Source organism: Lobosporangium transversale (assembly GCF_002105155.1).
Source record: "Lobosporangium transversale strain NRRL 3116 chromosome Unknown BCR41scaffold_41, whole genome shotgun sequence".
Classification (NCBI taxonomy): domain Eukaryota; kingdom Fungi; phylum Mortierellomycota; class Mortierellomycetes; order Mortierellales; family Mortierellaceae; genus Lobosporangium; species Lobosporangium transversale.
The window spans coordinates 21,747-40,898 of NW_019029019.1; the positions used below are offsets into that span (position 1 = coordinate 21,747).

Here is a 19,152-nt window from a genome sequence, read left to right on the forward strand (position 1 = left end):
ACAAATCAAGGGTATGCCACAATATTATATTGAGATACGTTGTGTTCTCCCTTGCCCAAACCCTCCACTTTGGCTTCTTCAATTATTTTCTCATTTTGATTGTTTATTTCTTCGGGATTAGGATTTCCTGGTACCACGTCGACCTCATTGCGGATTGCTCATACCATCCAGAATAAGGTAAGTTGTGTATTGTTCTAAAAAATGAGTGAGAGTTTTCTAGAGTCATTGCCGGCCCCTCTGAATTCTTTCTGCATTTGCTAGAATAGCTATATTGATCCATTCGTAGAGGAGGATGCCTTGTCCAGTCCGTCTATGTGGGCCTTGTCATCAAATTTAAAGGGAAAGCGGGCCGCCACTGGATCTTTACAGACCACAAACAAGGAGAGGAGCAATATGACTTTGTCAAGGGACGAGTATGCCGGCGTTGAAGAGAGTCTGGACAGTACTGAGACCACAGATAAGCATGGTGATGCAAGCGATGTGGCTGTTGTGGACCGACCGAAAATTATCTCAGAAGCATGCTCATTGATACAAAAGGAAAATGGGGTAGAGTACGCGCAGGTGCTGTATTTGGCCCCCACTGATCTGTGAGGTCCTTGATTAAACATCTTTCATTATAGGAACAATAGTGCCCTTCAAATATCAAAACAAAAAATGTGACATTTCGACTATTGCGTTCGCCTAAAAATGGCAAATGGCAAATTTTTGTTTTGATATTTGAAGGGCGCTAATCCGTGTCTCTCCCACCAACCAGAGTGCTACTGAGACACAGCAGGACGTCAAAGTCGGGTATTGCTCCAATTACTGCAAGGCATGGTGGCCATCAACCCCCAGAGCATGATGTCAATGATGGAGCCAGAACACCACCACGTAATGTTCAGGGATACTGTGAGGAGATTCCTCTTGCAAAAGAGTAAGTGGGATCCTCTTTAGATCTTGAGTTTATACGACTGCCGCACAATCTCTAACTCATGGCTTCCGTCTCAATATTTTCATAGCCTTGAGGCTGTTTTTAGACACGTTGGTATCTCCGAAAATTTCCTACTACGTGAGGCTGACCAACGTCTATAAGACGATGCCAGCAAATGGTTCAAGGCAAAGAATTAAGACATCAACTGAACTGACGATAGCTGAGATGAGAACGACACGTTTCCAAGAAGATTGGATTCACGATCTGCTCTACTACAGGTAACGGTCCGTTCTTTGGTATTTATAACGTATTCGACATGTGCGCAGTACGTTATTGATTATTGTTCTTACCGTCATCATCAATAGACTGATACTCCTACGTGCAGGACTCAACCCAAATGTCGACGAAAACACATACACCTCGTTTTGGGTCTCACCTGATTTTTTCGCTCTTCAGACCAGCGTACAAGGTCTCATCAGCTCTGGTTTCGTCAATGAATCCCATTTTGGGCCTTCTGCTTGGCGCCGTTCCCTCGCAAGAGGCACACAGTCGTCGAAAGGTACGAATGTGGATGCGTACTTCATCGGAAGGGATGATTATGTGGACGTAATTTTCGAGAACATCAGTCCCCCTTCCTGTACCAACCATTCAAAACACCATGATGACAAAGAAAAAACATGGCGCAATGCCGTGGATGCCTTACTAGAAAGATACTACAATTCGTCCGGTTCCTTCGAAATTGCCAAGGGCTACAAGATCGTATGCGTCATTGTGTTTGGTAAGTTATCTTGATACTGTTGCATTTGGATCTTGCGCTTGGCATCGACTAACATATAGTTTGATGATGCGCCTACTCTATTCCAGGTTATGATATCTCGATCTACACCGTCAGCATATTGGACAGGAACGAGTATCTAGTGCAGAAGGTATTCCAGGACAAGTGTCATGTCCGTCGAGATGTATATCTTTCCAAGTTACTTGTGCATTTGAAGATTTGTCTTGCAATTAAGGTATGTTTATTGTTTACCGCTCTCACTCACACTATCTTTGTTACATTGTTTCTGATCCTGAACTTTGTGACCTACAGCACAGACTATTATGGAGGACAACTGGGATGTCTGTGTCGAGTTTGACAATTCCATCGAGTCTACTGTGAAGGAAGAACAAGGACATTTTAACATGAAAATTCATACCACTTCTATGAAGGCTCAAATCTCGCCTACGAAGAACAGAAGATTACCAATATAAGTCGAGGCTCTGCATCAATACCGCAAGGTCTTCAGCATGAAGAAGGAACTAGAGTCTTGTATCAGTAGTTATATCAACTTGTCATCAAATAAACTGATTGCTCGCATGGATTAACGTGACTCTGAGACCTTGATGGTGCCACGAAATGCATGAAAAGATTGCTATCACGATCCAGTTAGATACCCTTAAGATACAAGAGTTGTTGGCAGTTCCGTGGTTGTGCATTTGACTTTGTTCTTTATCGCCTTTTGTTCATACTTGCCCCTGATTATCCACAGAATTGGCACTGAGTGTTCATACGCCATTATAGTCTTATTAATTTAGGGCTATCACTTTGGATGGATTTCTTATCCATCGAACCCTCCCTTATTGCTCCTGTAACACTTGTTCGTAGTACGTGGGATTACTGGCGCCATGTCAAGCCACACAGACAGACGTTTTCTTAATGCGAGCAACGCTTGTATTCAAAATGTGGCTGGATTGAGTGAAACCAGCAGGAAGCTTTTAGAGCAACATGGAACCATAGCCAAGCAATCTCCGTCTTTAGTCAAACATGAGGAGTCCAAACAGATTCTGACGGCATCATCAGTGGCATTCAAGCCTAGAGCAGCCCTCAGTCAGGTGGATTGCTGTCAAAATTCATCAACAGAGGCGCTCTTAGGGACAGTAGTTTTGAGTGAGGGGCTACCATCGGTAGCAGTGATAAGGTCAATTAGATCGACCAAAGACTACCAGTTCAAATACAGAGGTGGCGTGCAATAAGTGAAGAGAGAGATGACCAAGAGAGGCAGGTAAAGAAGTTTGAGAGAAGCGGAAGAGAAGTGACCAAGTAAGACCAAGAGGTGAAGAAAGAAGCGATAAAGTCCATTCAGCTTTACAGAACATTATTGCAGCGGATCCACTTCTTGGTCCAAAGCCTCATGAAACAAAAACAAAAATACATAAAGGACTATTTTCTTTTTCTACAATCAATGCAATGAGACAGGAGTGAACAAATGGCAATTGCATGCTAATTAAACATTTAGCGATGATGGTGAAGAAGATTCAGGAAGGTTAGACCTGAGTTTAGTGCTTTGATTTCTTTTGCCACCAATGTTAGACGAGAAGTGGATAGGCAACTTGGTATGTAATTTTTTTTTTTTTTTTTTCTTTTTCATCCGCAGTCAATTGTTGTGAGTTGTAATCAAAAATGGCTTGACGGTGTGAAATATCTAATAAACATGGTGCAATGCTGCGATACTGTCTACCTTTTCTATCGCAATCCTAATAATCCTAACAATCCTGACAATCCCGACCACCCTGACAATCCTGACAATCCTGACAATCCTGACAATGCAGTTCCTCAAAGCAGTAAGACAGGCAAGACAATGTGTTTCTCGGGATAGCTTTGTTTAAGGTTGCGACTACGCACATCTACATCTCTGCGTCATAGTGCAGTAAAATATATTCACCCCACTCCGCCCACTCTCTGCTCTCTTTGTTGTCTTGCAATCTTACCAAAACAAGCAAACAAACAAACTCTGTTGGTATGAGAGCACAGACCACGCAGCAAAGAGCTGCAAACGAAAATAAAAATAAAAAGAGCCAGGATGCTGTTGATTGTCAAAGGCAGATGGGATTGTAGCCAGATGGATGCTTGTTGGATATTTCAGAGGATGAAGAGAAATTAAATGGGTTTTCATTCAATAGCATTAGAGGGGAAATGGGACTGCACTTTGTTGAAAAAAGATGAAAAAACCTCCAAATTGCGAAGCGCTTTTCATACGGAAAAAAGGTCCCACAATCGATCGACCATGTCAAAGGTTGGTGACAGATGAAAGAAAGCAAGCCACTAGGTCCTGACAACGTATAAAAAGGCCTCTCTTTCCTTTCTCTTTTGAATCTGTAACGGTGTAACGGCCTCCAAAGCGTTGAGTTAGTGCGCTCGAGAGTACTAGCCAATGTCCAACGGACTCCATTTGCAGCCTGCAGGACGCTGTAGGTTGGATGGCGGGTTGGGCCCTGCGACGGGCGTGTCGGTAGACTGCTCTAGGGTTTATGGACCGGGGGGCGCGCAACCAGACCACCTCCACGTGGTGCGCCCTGGGCTGTCTGCTTCGCGGCAGACAGGCGAAGAGTCTGGTGTCTTTTTGTTATTTATTTATGCACAACTACCCATCAACACTCTACTGCCCATTATGGGTGTCAAAATGGAAATAAAAAAAAGATCTTTCTGGCATCGTCATGTTTATATGGCAATGGTGACTTCATAATGAGAAAGCCGCAGCTTTTATTGTCCTTTCTCTAGAGTCCAAGTCTTTGTCGCAAGGCCAGCATGGGATCTCCTTTTTCTGCCCACTTTCTTAGACCTGCAGAACTGTGTATCGAGCTCGTTGTCTTGTCTCGTTTGTCTTGTCTCGTTTGTCTTGTCTCGTTTGTCTTGTCTTGGCAAGTGCGCCACCAAATTGAAACATCTGCACTCATCAATAACATCTTCAGCCTTGTTCAGGCGATTTTTTCTTAAAGTCATTGAATGGGCGCCCCCATTTCAACAATGCCATCGCAACATGCATCTTCAGCCATTGACCATTTCTGAATTAGTCCAATTACCTGAAAACATGAGCATTCTTGTTGACGAAAAATATTACAGAAATTGTCAACGTGTCTGTAAGGTTTTCCACATTGCTTTGCCATGGCTCTTATCATTATAGTCTTTGATCAAGTACCACGTATCATACCATCTCGACGAATGCCTACCATTGCCAGGGTGTGGCTCTTCAGATCATACAGACCATAGCACTGTCGAGTTTGTTCATCTGACTTACTCATCTAACCAAGTTCCATAGCCCCATACGACAGACTGAATGTTCCTTCAATGACCGAGACTCATAGTTACCCTTGGGATTGGAGCTTTGGAGAGTCCCTATATTATCACCTTGCGTGCGATAAATAAAACTGGTCTGTACTTGCTGCTTTGTATCAGTTTGAAGTAAATGTCTTTGAGCGACACAAGTATCTTTACTCTATTCTGCATATGGCCAAAGACCGTATCACTTCGCAGGCCTCTTAATCCTTAATCAACGGCGCTTGTTGGGGGATACTAGCTCGAAAGTGTCTAAAGTTGCAGAGCTTACATCCCAATCCTCATAGCTGCAGGGCCAACGGTGAAGACGACAGGGCAGTATCTACAGAATGGAGCTCCTTCAATATTCATGTGCATTTCCGTGTCTGAAGGGTTTAAATTTGAAGGGCGTCTTATCAAGCAGTGAAGAGATGGCAGTTATCCTGGGACACACAAAATCGTGGACGATGTTAGGATTAAGCAGGACTTTCTCAGCTTGATTAGATAAACTATCAGAACCGAAAGACCTAGAACATCTAAAAATCCAGCCATGATCGTCGTGGAGCGGAAGGACTTGAAGAAGCGATATGGATTGTAGAGCAATGGCTTAGGATCAACGAACCGAGACCACATAGAAATTCTGCTTGGTAAAAGAATGTGGTGTCTTCGGTAAGAGAAAAAAAAAAAAAAAACTACAATAGAATAAAAAATAGATGCATTTATTGAGCATATCGTGGTCTTTAGTAACCGTCGAGTTTTGGAGGGAAACTGTGTTTGCTCTCCTATAGTCTCTCATGAAGCCCAAGCACGCGATCGCTTAAGTTTTGGGTTATGAATAGCTGAATGGATGTATATAAAACTACTTTGCGTCCGATTCAGATATCTGACAGACAACTTGAGACGAAAGATCAAGAAATGCCTCTCAAGAATGTCTTCAAGATGTCGCCCACGAAGCAACTGCCGCAGTGAAAGGCTTCTGCAAAAGGATCTAGTCTTGAGAGACACACATGAAGCTTTGGAAGGCATATATTTTCTCACTCTTGTCATGCGGTGGCGAAGATTTTAAGAAAAAGGATGCATATGTTACTCAAAAGAGAAATGAGGGAGCCTTGCATTCTGTCCTCATCCATCCAAGTACCACCGACATGGCGGAACATCAATACCAACAATTTCGAAGGGCTGGCATTATTGAGAGAGTTTGTGTCAGAATTGCTTCTACCTTTGCAAACAATGGCAGCTCGTCCTGCCATGTGAGTCTGCAAGACATTCGAGACGTGTTTCCAGATGCACAACGATTCAAACTGGAAGGACTTCCCATTCCATTCCTCATAGACCCTAATGGGAACAGGTGTGTTACTGATTATGGAGCGCTTTAACAATTATCTTTGGAATATAAACGAAAAAACTCAATCTAGCATATTCTGTCTTCTTATCAGAGTCGAGCCACCATGCATTGCATTCTATCCTTACAAGATTCTGGATGTCATTACAGAAGCGCCGCAGTTAGGAAACAGCAATAGCAGCAGCAGCAGCACTGAAGCTAGCAGTACCAACGTCAGCAGCACCAACACCAACACCAACACCAACACCAACACCAACACCAACACCAACACCAACACCAACGCCAACACCAACACCAGCACAAATACCAACACCGACAATACCAACTGCAGCTGCATTAGCAACAGCAATCACAGCACCGCCATCCACTTGCCTACATTGAGAAAGTCAGCAAAGTATGGGCGGGATACTCCTTCACCATTATCAAACTTGATTCAATCTTTCAATTCACTCCTTACTACTCGCAACAATGCACATATCGAGGCGGTCAACTTTAACCTTGTGAAGGTTGCGGATTTGCTCTTGGAGGCCGAAGAGAAGGACGACAAGGTGGCTAATATGCTTTTGGAAACCAAAGAAAAGGACAGCGAGCTGTTTGAACTGAAAGATAAGGTGCTTAGTCTGGTATTGGAAACCAAAGAGAAGGACAGCGAGATGTTTAAACTACAAGAGAAGATGCTTAAACTGCAAGAGGAGATGCTTAAACTGCAAGAGGAGATGCTTAAACTGCAAGAGGAGATGCTTAAACTGCAATTGGAAGCTACGGAGAAGAATGAAGAAATGCAGCATCAAAGCCTCAACAAACTTGCCCTGCTTCTACAGCATGTTGATGCTATTCTCACCCAGAATACCGGACTTCACGAATATCTATTTCCCCGACTATTTATCATTTTACCTGTCGACCACACCAAGTGGGACCCAATGAATGTCTTGAAGAACAAGTTCCGTGTTCATTTCCTATGTGAATGTGGAGACCACGCTACAATGGCAAGCAAGAGTAGTCAGAGTCAACTCCATATTGTCAATCATGATGGGTACGAGATCCGAGACAGCGCGGGATTCTTCCGCAAGTATGGAAAGTACATGTTCATCCTCTTACAGTGGTTCAAGCTAGGAATGTCTTCGTCTGCATCTCTGGCACTATCCCCAGATTCGATAGATGCCGGTATCGATTGTTCAATCGACTATATGGAAGCACTCTCTAAAGAGGACCCAGCTTTGAGCAACATTGCTACAATCGATGACTATGATGGACCGAAAGGATCTGATTTTCAAAATGTGAGGACATTCCTTCGAATCAATGATGAAGGCAGGAAATTCGGGGATTTGTACAGGATCATGACCGAAACAGGCCGGGTCAAATGGGTTTGTCTCGAACACTGTCGCTCGATGTATGAAGAAAAAGGACAGAAGGCATTTATAAATGCAGTGAAAGTGAATAATGGCGAATATAACTGGCATCTTGGTAAAGTAACTATCACATTGGGGTACAGAGAGGGAGCTAAAGAGCTCTTCGATGCACTAACCAGTTCAAGACGAGTTTACGAGTTGGATATCACATTTGGCTGGGATTGGACGGAGATTGATCTTGAAGCATTTGAGAATGCTTTGGCAGTGTCGAGTGTATCGAATCTTCGACTTGGCCTTGTACCGACCGACATAAAAGTATCCACAACGTCTGCGCGATATGAAAGCCTTATTCGCATTATAGAGCTCAGTAATATGAAAACAATCCATATTACTCTAACTCAGGACCACATAAAGCTTCTCAGTTTACGGCCCAGAAGATCGTCATGTCTTCAAAAGCTGACGTATGAGGTGAAGGCTCAATGGATTGGAGTCATTGAATTACAAGGACTTGTAAATTCACTCAAGACTGGCGCGCCATTGACGATTTTGAACTTGCGTGACGGCTCAATCAAGGATGAAGGGGCTCTGGCACTGTCAGAGGTACTCAAGGTTAATACTAGTTTGACGACTTTGGACTTGGGTTACAACTCAGTTGGGGATGTAGGGGCTCAGGCATTGTCAGAGGCACTCAAGGCTAATGCAACACTAGCAACTTTGGACTTGTGGGACAACTCGATCGAAAAGGAAGGAGCTCTGGCATTGTCAGAGGCACTCAAGGTTAATACTAGTTTGGCGACTTTGAACTTGGGTTACAACTCAATTGGGGATGAAGGAGCTCTGGCATTGTCAGAGGCACTCAAGGCTAATGCAACACTAACAACTTTGGACTTGTGGGACAACTCGATCGAAAAGGAAGGCGCTCAGGCATTGTCAGAGACGCTCGAAGTCAATGCAACTTTAACGACCTTGACCTTGGGCAACAACAGAATTCGAAAGGAAGGAGCTCTGGCATTGTCAGAGGCACTCAAGGTTAATACTAATTTGTCGACTTTGGCCTTGGATGGCACCTCGATTGGAAAGGAAGAAGCTCTGGCATTGTCAGAGGCACTCAAGGCTAATGCAACACTAACAACTTTGGACTTGTGGGACAACTCGATCGAAAAGGAAGGCGCTCAGGCATTGTCAGAGACGCTCGAAGTCAATGCAACTTTAACGACCTTGACCTTGGGCAACAACAGAATTCGAAAGGAAGGAGCTCTGGCATTGTCAGAGGCACTCAAGGTTAATACTAGTTTGACGACATTGGCCTTGTGGTACAACTCAATTGGGGATGAAGGAGCTCTGGCATTGTCAGAGGCGCTCAAGATTAACACTAGTTTGACGACATTGGACTTGGGCAACAATGGAATTCGAAAGGAAGGAGCTCTGGCATTGTCAGAGGCACTCAAGATTAATACTAGTTTGGCGACTTTGAACTTGCGTAGCAACTCAATTGTGGATGAAGGAGCTCTGGCATTGTCAGAGGCGCTCAAGATTAACACTAGTTTGACGACATTGGACTTGGAGCCCAACTCAATTGGACAATTTCAGAAGCACTCAAGGAAAACGCAGTTTTAACTCAATAAATAAGAGCGTCTTAAGCGTCAAATAAGGGACACTGATGCTGTTAGGCACACCCAGGACTGACTGACCGACTTTGGATCTTTTTTTGGGATACTTGATTGGTTGATGGTTGAAATAGCTCTAGAATAGTTAAAGAAAATAGTTTGGTTTAAATAAAAGGCTTGCTTGTAGCGGCCAAGCGGCCATGACAGCGTTGGCTTTTAATCCTTTGATGTCAGCTCTTCCCCTTTGAAAGCTCATTCCTTATAATGACAGCACATCAATATCAGTTCAGTGGAAGATTCGTACAAAGCTTTCTCCAATGTTAAGCTACGTAGAGCATAGTTACAAAATGTAAAGACGGTAAATTGTTCTCCCTTAGAACAGGGACTTCAATCAAGTCAGTTGAGGGAGCCCAAAGAAAAGATTGTCGCTTGGCTGCTACAAGCAAGGTTTTTATTTAAACCAAACTATTTTCTTTAACTATTCTAGAGCTATTTCAACCATCAATCAACCAAGTATCCCAAAAGTCGGCCAGGCAGTCCTGAGTATGTCCAACAGCATCAGTGTCCCTTATTTGACGCTTAAGACGCTCTTATTTATTGAGTAAAAATTGCGTTTTCCTTGAGTGCTTCTGAAATTGCCAGATCTGCTTCCCCAATTAAGTTGTACCACAAGGCCAATGTCGTCAAACTAGTGTTAACCTTGAGTGCCTCTGACAATGCCTGAGCTCCTTCCTTTTGAATTCTGTTGTTGCTCAAGCTCAATGTCGTCAAACTAGTGTTAACCTTGAGTGCCTCTGACAATGCCTGAGCTCCTTCATCCCCAATTGAGTTGTACCACAAGGCCAATGTCGTCAAACTAGTGTTAACCTTGAGTGCCTCTGACAATGCCAGAGCTCCTTCCTTTCCAATCGAGTTGCCACCCAAGGTCAAATCTGTTAAAGTTGCATTGGCCTTGAGCGCCTCTGACAATGCCAGAGCTCCTTCATCCCCAATTGAGTTGCTACGCAAGTTCAAAGTCGTCAAACTGGTATTAACCTTGAGTGCCTCTGACAATACCAGAGCTCCTTCCTTTTGAATTCTGTTGTTGCCCAACTCCAATGTCGTCAAACTAGTGTTAATCTTGAGTGCCTTTGCCAATGCCAGAGCTCCCTCATCCCCAATTGAGTTGTACCACAAGTCCAATGTCGTCAAAGTAGTGTTAACTTTGAGTGCCTCTGACAATGCCAGAGCTTCTTCCTTTTCGATCGAGCTGTGGCACAAGTTCAAAGTCGTTAATGTTGCATTAGCCTTGAGTGCCTCTGACAATGCCTGAGCTCCTTCCTTTCCGATCGAGCTCTCATTCAAGTCCAATGTTGTCAAACTAGTGTTAACCTTGAGTGCTTCTGACAATGCCAGAGCTTCTTCCTTTTCGATCGAGTTGTGACACAAGATCAAAGTCGTTAATGTTGCATTAGCCTTGAGTGCCTCTGACAATGCCTGAGCTCCTTCCTTTTGAATTCTGTTGTTGCTCAAGTCCAATGTCGTCAAACTAGTGTTAACCTTGAGTGCCTCTGACAATGCCAGAGCTTCTTCCTTTCCAATCGAGGTGCCATCCAAGGCCAAAGTCGACAAATTAGTATTAACCTTGAGTGCCTCTGACAATGCCAGAGCTCCTTCCTTTCGAATTCTGTTGTTGCCCAAGGTCAAGGTCGTTAAAGTTGCATTGACTTCGAGCGTCTCTGACAATGCCTGAGCGCCTTCCTTTTCGATCGAGTTGTCCCACAAGTCCAAAGTTGTTAGTGTTGCATTAGCCTTGAGTGCCTCTGACAATGCCAGAGCTCCTTCATCCCCAATTGAGTTGTAACCCAAGTTCAAAGTCGCCAAACTAGTATTAACCTTGAGTGCCTCTGACAATGCCAGAGCTCCTTCCTTTTCGATCGAGTTGTCCCACAAGTCCAAAGTTGCTAGTGTTGCATTAGCCTTGAGTGCCTCTGACAATGCCTGAGCCCCTACATCCCCAACTGAGTTGTAACCCAAGTCCAAAGTCGTCAAACTAGTATTAACCTTGAGTACCTCTGACAGTGCCAGAGCCCCTTCATCCTTGATTGAGCCGTCACGCAAGTTCAAAATCGTCAATGGCGCGCCAGTCTTGAGTGAATTTACAAGTCCTTGTAATTCAATGACTCCAATCCATTGAGCCTTCACCTCATACGTCAGCTTTTGAAGACATGACGATCTTCTGGGCCGTAAACTGAGAAGCTTTATGTGGTCCTGAGTTAGAGTAATATGGATTGTTTTCATATTACTGAGCTCTATAATGCGAATAAGGCTTTCATATCGCGCAGACGTTGTGGATACTTTTATGTCGGTCGGTACAAGGCCAAGTCGAAGATTCGATACACTCGACACTGCCAAAGCATTCTCAAATGCTTCAAGATCAATCTCCGTCCAATCCCAGCCAAATGTGATATCCAACTCGTAAACTCGTCTTGAACTGGTTAGTGCATCGAAGAGCTCTTTAGCTCCCTCTCTGTACCCCAATGTGATAGTTACTTTACCAAGATGCCAGTTATATTCGCCATTATTCACTTTCACTGCATTTATAAATGCCTTCTGTCCTTTTTCTTCATACATCGAGCGACAGTGTTCGAGACAAACCCATTTGACCCGGCCTGTTTCGGTCATGATCCTGTACAAATCCCCGAATTTCCTGCCTTCATCATTGATTCGAAGGAATGTCCTCACATTTTGAAAATCAGATCCTTTCGGTCCATCATAGTCATCGATTGTAGCAATGTTGCTCAAAGCTGGGTCCTCTTTAGAGAGTGCTTCCATATAGTCGATTGAACAATCGATACCGGCATCTATCGAATCTGGGGATAGTGCCAGAGATGCAGACGAAGACATTCCTAGCTTGAACCACTGTAAGAGGATGAACATGTACTTTCCATACTTGCGGAAGAATCCCGCGCTGTCTCGGATCTCGTACCCATCATGATTGACAATATGGAGTTGACTCTGACTACTCTTGCTTGCCATTGTAGCGTGGTCTCCACATTCACATAGGAAATGAACACGGAACTTGTTCTTCAAGACATTCATTGGGTCCCACTTGGTGTGGTCGACAGGTAAAATGATAAATAGTCGGGGAAATAGATATTCGTGAAGTCCGGTATTCTGGGTGAGAATAGCATCAACATGCTGTAGAAGCAGGGCAAGTTTGTTGAGGCTTTGATGCTGCATTTCTTCATTCTTCTCCGTAGCTTCCAATTGCAGTTTAAGCATCTCCTCTTGCAGTTTAAGCATCTCCTCTTGCAGTTTAAGCATCTCCTCTTGCAGTTTAAGCATCTTCTCTTGTAGTTTAAACATCTCGCTGTCCTTCTCTTTGGTTTCCAATACCAGACTAAGCACCTTATCTTTCAGTTCAAACAGCTCGCTGTCCTTTTCTTTGGTTTCCAAAAGCATATTAGCCACCTTGTCGTCCTTCTCTTCGGCCTCCAAGAGCAAATCCGCAACCTTCACAAGGTTAAAGTTGACCGCCTCGATATGTGCATTGTTGCGAGTAGTAAGGAGTGAATTGAAAGATTGAATCAAGTTTGATAATGGTGAAGGAGTATCCCGCCCATACTTTGCTGACTTTCTCAATGTAGGCAAGTGGATGGCGGTGCTGTGATTGCTGTTGCTAATGCAGCTGCAGTTGGTATTGTCGGTGTTGGTATTTGTGCTGGTGTTGGTGTTGGCGTTGGTGTTGGTGTTGGTGTTGGTGTTGGTGTTGGTGTTGGTGTTGGTGTTGGTGTTGGTGCTGCTGACGTTGGTACTGCTAGCTTCAGTGCTGCTGCTGCTGCTATTGCTGTTTCCTAACTGCGGCGCTTCTGTAATGACATCCAGAATCTTGTAAGGATAGAATGCAATGCATGGTGGCTCGACTCTGATAAGAAGACAGAATATGCTAGATTGAGTTTTTTCGTTTATATTCCAAAGATAATTGTTAAAGCGCTCCATAATCAGTAACACACCTGTTCCCATTAGGGTCTATGAGGAATGGAATGGGAAGTCCTTCCAGTTTGAATCGTTGTGCATCTGGAAACACGTCTCGAATGTCTTGCAGACTCACATGGCAGGACGAGCTGCCATTGTTTGCAAAGGTAGAAGCAATTCTGACACAAACTCTCTCAATAATGCCAGCCCTTCGAAATTGTTGGTATTGATGTTCCGCCATGTCGGTGGTACTTGGATGGATGAGGACAGAATGCAAGGCTCCCTCATTTCTCTTTTGAGTAACATATGCATCCTTTTTCTTAAAATCTTCGCCACCGCATGACAAGAGTGAGAAAATATATGCCTTCCAAAGCTTCATGTGTGTCTCTCAAGACTAGATCCTTTTGCAGAAGCCTTTCACTGCGGCAGTTGCTTCGTGGGCGACATCTTGAAGACATTCTTGAGAGGCATTTCTTGATCTTTCGTCTCAAGTTGTCTGTCAGATATCTGAATCGGACGCAAAGTAGTTTTATATACATCCATTCAGCTATTCATAACCCAAAACTTAAGCGATCGCGTGCTTGGGCTTCATGAGAGACTATAGGAGAGCAAACACAGTTTCCCTCCAAAACTCGACGGTTACTAAAGACCACGATATGCTCAATAAATGCATCTATTTTTTATTCTATTGTAGTTTTTTTTTTTTTTTTCTCTTACCGAAGACACCACATTCTTTTACCAAGCAGAATTTCTATGTGGTCTCGGTTCGTTGATCCTAAGCCATTGCTCTACAATCCATATCGCTTCTTCAAGTCCTTCCGCTCCACGACGATCATGGCTGGATTTTTAGATGTTCTAGGTCTTTCGGTTCTGATAGTTTATCTAATCAAGCTGAGAAAGTCCTGCTTAATCCTAACATCGTCCACGATTTTGTGTGTCCCAGGATAACTGCCATCTCTTCACTGCTTGATAAGACGCCCTTCAAATTTAAACCCTTCAGACACGGAAATGCACATGAATATTGAAGGAGCTCCATTCTGTAGATACTGCCCTGTCGTCTTCACCGTTGGCCCTGCAGCTATGAGGATTGGGATGTAAGCTCTGCAACTTTAGACACTTTCGAGCTAGTATCCCCCAACAAGCGCCGTTGATTAAGGATTAAGAGGCCTGCGAAGTGATACGGTCTTTGGCCATATGCAGAATAGAGTAAAGATACTTGTGTCGCTCAAAGACATTTACTTCAAACTGATACAAAGCAGCAAGTACAGACCAGTTTTATTTATCGCACGCAAGGTGATAATATAGGGACTCTCCAAAGCTCCAATCCCAAGGGTAACTATGAGTCTCGGTCATTGAAGGAACATTCAGTCTGTCGTATGGGGCTATGGAACTTGGTTAGATGAGTAAGTCAGATGAACAAACTCGACAGTGCTATGGTCTGTATGATCTGAAGAGCCACACCCTGGCAATGGTAGGCATTCGTCGAGATGGTATGATACGTGGTACTTGATCAAAGACTATAATGATAAGAGCCATGGCAAAGCAATGTGGAAAACCTTACAGACACGTTGACAATTTCTGTAATATTTTTCGTCAACAAGAATGCTCATGTTTTCAGGTAATTGGACTAATTCAGAAATGGTCAATGGCTGAAGATGCATGTTGCGATGGCATTGTTGAAATGGGGGCGCCCATTCAATGACTTTAAGAAAAAATCGCCTGAACAAGGCTGAAGATGTTATTGATGAGTGCAGATGTTTCAATTTGGTGGCGCACTTGCCAAGACAAGACAAACGAGACAAGACAAACGAGACAAGACAAACGAGACAAGACAACGAGCTCGATACACAGTTCTGCAGGTCTAAGAAAGTGGGCAGAAAAAGGAGATCCCATGCTGGCCTTGCGACAAAGACTTGGACTCTAGAGAAAGGACAATAAAAGCTGCGGCTTTCTCATTATGAAGTCACCATTGCCATATAAACATGACGATGCCAGAAAGATCTTTTTTTTATTTCCATTTTGACACCCATAATGGGCAGTAGAGTGTTGATGGGTAGTTGTGCATAAATAAATAACAAAAAGACACCAGACTCTTCGCCTGTCTGCCGCGAAGCAGACAGCCCAGGGCGCACCACGTGGAGGTGGTCTGGTTGCGCGCCCCCCGGTCCATAAACCCTAGAGCAGTCTACCGACACGCCCGTCGCAGGGCCCAACCCGCCATCCAACCTACAGCGTCCTGCAGGCTGCAAATGGAGTCCGTTGGACATTGGCTAGTACTCTCGAGCGCACTAACTCAACGCTTTGGAGGCCGTTACACCGTTACAGATTCAAAAGAGAAAGGAAAGAGAGGCCTTTTTATACGTTGTCAGGACCTAGTGGCTTGCTTTCTTTCATCTGTCACCAACCTTTGACATGGTCGATCGATTGTGGGACCTTTTTTCCGTATGAAAAGCGCTTCGCAATTTGGAGGTTTTTTCATCTTTTTTCAACAAAGTGCAGTCCCATTTCCCCTCTAATGCTATTGAATGAAAACCCATTTAATTTCTCTTCATCCTCTGAAATATCCAACAAGCATCCATCTGGCTACAATCCCATCTGCCTTTGACAATCAACAGCATCCTGGCTCTTTTTATTTTTATTTTCGTTTGCAGCTCTTTGCTGCGTGGTCTGTGCTCTCATACCAACAGAGTTTGTTTGTTTGCTTGTTTTGGTAAGATTGCAAGACAACAAAGAGAGCAGAGAGTGGGCGGAGTGGGGTGAATATATTTTACTGCACTATGACGCAGAGATGTAGATGTGCGTAGTCGCAACCTTAAACAAAGCTATCCCGAGAAACACATTGTCTTGCCTGTCTTACTGCTTTGAGGAACTGCATTGTCAGGATTGTCAGGATTGTCAGGATTGTCAGGGTGGTCGGGATTGTCAGGATTGTTAGGATTATTAGGATTGCGATAGAAAAGGTAGACAGTATCGCAGCATTGCACCATGTTTATTAGATATTTCACACCGTCAAGCCATTTTTGATTACAACTCACAACAATTGACTGCGGATGAAAAAGAAAAAAAAAAAAAAAAAATTACATACCAAGTTGCCTATCCACTTCTCGTCTAACATTGGTGGCAAAAGAAATCAAAGCACTAAACTCAGGTCTAATCTTCCTGAACCTTCTTCACCATCATCGCTAAATGTTTAATTAGCATGCAATTGCCATTTGTTCACTCCTGTCTCATTGCATTGATTGTAGAAAAAGAAAATAGTCCTTTATGTATTTTTGTTTTTGTTTCATGAGGCTTTGGACCAAGAAGTGGATCCGCTGCAATAATGTTCTGTAAAGCTGAATGGACTTTATCGCTTCTTTCTTCACCTCTTGGTCTTACTTGGTCACTTCTCTTCCGCTTCTCTCTCGCTTCTCTCTCGCTTCTCTCTCGCTTCTCTCTCGCTTCTTGATCTGTCTCTCTTAACCACCTCTCTCTTCACTTCTTGCACGCCGCCTCTCTACAACCAATCCGCGACGAGTCCCAGTAAGACATCTCCGCTGCCAAAGTAATGCCGCCATAAGTTCGTATACTATATATTTATAATTGGAAGACCTTACTACCAATGCCAGAACTAAACATCAAAGTGTCCATGGATCCTGCAGTTATCTCCCATATCTTTGTTCATATCCCTCACTTTTAGCACAGAGGGTGAGCGCTAGAAAAAACACAGCCTACTGAAGCTGCTACGTCAAAGCAGCAGCATGAGCTGATTAGTATCGTAATTCCTTTTATGTATCGTCCAAAGGATGATTACCTGCACGGGATATTTAATGCGATGGAAGTAAACGAAAAATCACCAGCTCAGCTCCTATTAGATGTGTTCAATTCGGATAATCAGACCATTGAAGAAGTATTCAGAGCTTTTACAAAAACAAAGGCCTGCCTCCATAGTCAGGATCTGGGCCTTGCGATTAAAACCCGAAGGGGCTTACAATGGATATGGCGATTTCTCTGAGGCCGGAAAGATATTGTTGTTGAGGATGCAAAAAGCGAGCTCAAGGAGCTTACTTGAGTCGACGACCTGAGGCTCCCAACCAACAATCTGTTCCCCACAGTGGTTCAGAAAATATCATTAAGTTACTGCTAAACCCTCCACTCCAACCCCTCTATCAGCCTACTTTGGACCACAGCCTCCTCCACAATAAGGGGTAAAGCCCATAAATATCACGCTATTGCTAACATAGATCCTGTACATTAATTGCCCAATTGTTCGGGCAGAGTTGCGGCCAAAATGTAGATATTTGGAGCTTGAATTCTCCCCTTTAGATATACAGATATCGGTAGTAGACGCTGAGGAGCCAAGCGTTGGCTCTCAATAAACCCCTCTTCTTTATCCATCTAAAGACTGAAATGGCCATAACCCTGTGCTTGCTCTTCATAGCTGTTTATTTTAGCAGTTGTCTTGCTTAAATTAACCGCAACATGAAATGTCTATTGAAGACGTAAAAAAAGTAACGAGAGGTCATTGTGACGTTATCAGACCTTTATTTAAGTTGCTTACTCTCATGTTCCTGTCTTCTGTTTTCAACGACCTTCTCAGAACCAAAATTTGATTGCAGCATTGCAATTACATGACTCGTATCTGCATTCCGTGCAATAGTGGCAACCATGACAAACAGCCCTTAAATACAAGGTCTGTTTTTATTTGTTTTACCTTTTTATGAATATTATTATTTTTTATTAACCCTCCATCGCTGTTGCTGATAGCGGGCCTAAACGAGGACATGTGGCATTTGTGATCGCTCAGGACACAACTGAAGCACATGTCCAGGCAATGAAGGGTGAGTTCCATATTCAATATTTCAATTGTGTCATCATCGCTAATACATTTTTATTAATCCTAAACTTTTATTCTCTGTTGCAATGGCATAGTTAGTGTCCCCTGTAAGCGAATCGAGCCTATGGCGGTCTGCAGGCGGAGTGTTAACCTTGGCCGCCTTGGTGAAAGTGAAAGACCTGTGTGAAGGCGAAGGTAAACTAATCTTTTGTTTACATTCTATTATACTTTCAATCTTTGTGGTGTGATTGTATATATTTATTTAGGGTCTGTCAAAGACAGATAATAGGATTGCAAGGTACGGTAAGTGTGGCAGGAACTTGGATAAAGGTATATGGGTAGTTTTTATTACAGGCTGAGGTTTTCTGTATTAAATGGCGATGGCGTTTGTACTTCTACGTCCTTGAGCTGAATTGCACACATATTATATTAACTATTGATAACTACCAGTATACAGGGTTGCCAATAAACACCTAAGCACCTCAGCATTGCCTTTAAGATTACGATCACCCATAAGTATGGTAAAATGCGCTGTCCTCGTAACAGAAGCCCTAGAGGGACGATCGACCAAAGCAATGATGGGGTTTCTAAACCTATTTTTGCTAGTGTTCATTTAAATAAAGCCTTGTGTTAGGAGACCCTTACGAGGGTCTGTTATACAGTTCAATGTTATCAAGCATGTCACTGACTCTTGATCCTTGTATATAAAGCCCTATTGCTTATCTTCTGCTTTGTAGACATGATGGCTTGTTCGGTAGATGATAAGTAAGAGGAAGTGTATATATGTATATATATATATATACTATAGCTGAATTTTTCAAGCAGTATTGGTTAGTTCAGAAAGTGACATTGTCTTCGACCGGTGGAAGCGGAGAATGGTTTATCTCGTATATAAAATAAAAGAGAGCAAAAAGGAGGATTCATTGTCTACATTTACACCACCAATAGAAGCAAGGGACGACATACCTTTCTGGCTCATGATTCCCGCGCGGTGTTTTTTTTTTTTTTTTTTTTTTGTTAAATGTAAACAACATTATGGCTAGCCATTTACTCGGAGATCTCCTTCCTAAAAGCGTGCTCAAAAAGACCTAGCATGGACAAA

General features: G+C 43.3%; 5 protein-coding genes across 5 annotated transcripts; 3 read left to right on the top strand and 2 right to left on the bottom strand.

Annotated features, from left to right (window-relative positions):
- Positions 1-393: 393 nt before the first annotated feature.
- On the top strand, positions 394-2,261 carry BCR41DRAFT_360067 (hypothetical protein; the record flags this gene model as incomplete). The annotated part of the gene is made up of 6 exons (XM_022025299.1): positions 394-551; positions 755-913; positions 1,102-1,188; positions 1,276-1,688; positions 1,775-1,920; positions 2,003-2,261. The coding sequence occupies 6 exons, from the start codon at positions 394-396 to the stop codon at positions 2,156-2,158; spliced, it is 1,119 nt and encodes a 372-aa protein (XP_021877986.1). The 3' UTR covers positions 2,159-2,261.
- Positions 2,262-4,098: 1,837 nt separating this feature from the next.
- BCR41DRAFT_388858 (hypothetical protein) lies at positions 4,099-5,097 on the top strand (the record flags this gene model as incomplete). The annotated part of the gene is made up of 4 exons (XM_022028050.1): positions 4,099-4,398; positions 4,446-4,542; positions 4,637-4,804; positions 4,849-5,097. The coding sequence occupies 4 exons, from the start codon at positions 4,099-4,101 to the stop codon at positions 4,932-4,934; spliced, it is 651 nt and encodes a 216-aa protein (XP_021877987.1). The 3' UTR covers positions 4,935-5,097.
- A 2,945-nt stretch (positions 5,098-8,042) lies between these two features.
- On the top strand, positions 8,043-9,433 carry BCR41DRAFT_412214 (hypothetical protein; the record flags this gene model as incomplete). Its single annotated transcript, XM_022029468.1, has 1 exon — positions 8,043-9,433. The coding sequence occupies one exon, from the start codon at positions 8,043-8,045 to the stop codon at positions 9,285-9,287; it is 1,245 nt and encodes a 414-aa protein (XP_021877988.1). The 3' UTR covers positions 9,288-9,433.
- Positions 9,434-9,871: 438 nt separating this feature from the next.
- On the bottom strand, positions 9,872-11,557 carry BCR41DRAFT_310848 (hypothetical protein; the record flags this gene model as incomplete). The annotated part of the gene is made up of 2 exons (XM_022021005.1): positions 9,872-10,849; positions 10,901-11,557. The coding sequence occupies 2 exons, from the start codon at positions 11,555-11,557 to the stop codon at positions 9,872-9,874; spliced, it is 1,635 nt and encodes a 544-aa protein (XP_021877989.1).
- Positions 11,558-14,502: 2,945 nt separating this feature from the next.
- On the bottom strand, positions 14,503-15,501 carry BCR41DRAFT_388859 (hypothetical protein; the record flags this gene model as incomplete). Its single annotated transcript, XM_022028051.1, has 4 exons — positions 14,503-14,751; positions 14,796-14,963; positions 15,058-15,154; positions 15,202-15,501. The coding sequence occupies 4 exons, from the start codon at positions 15,499-15,501 to the stop codon at positions 14,666-14,668; spliced, it is 651 nt and encodes a 216-aa protein (XP_021877990.1). The 3' UTR covers positions 14,503-14,665.
- Positions 15,502-19,152: the final 3,651 nt, after the last annotated feature.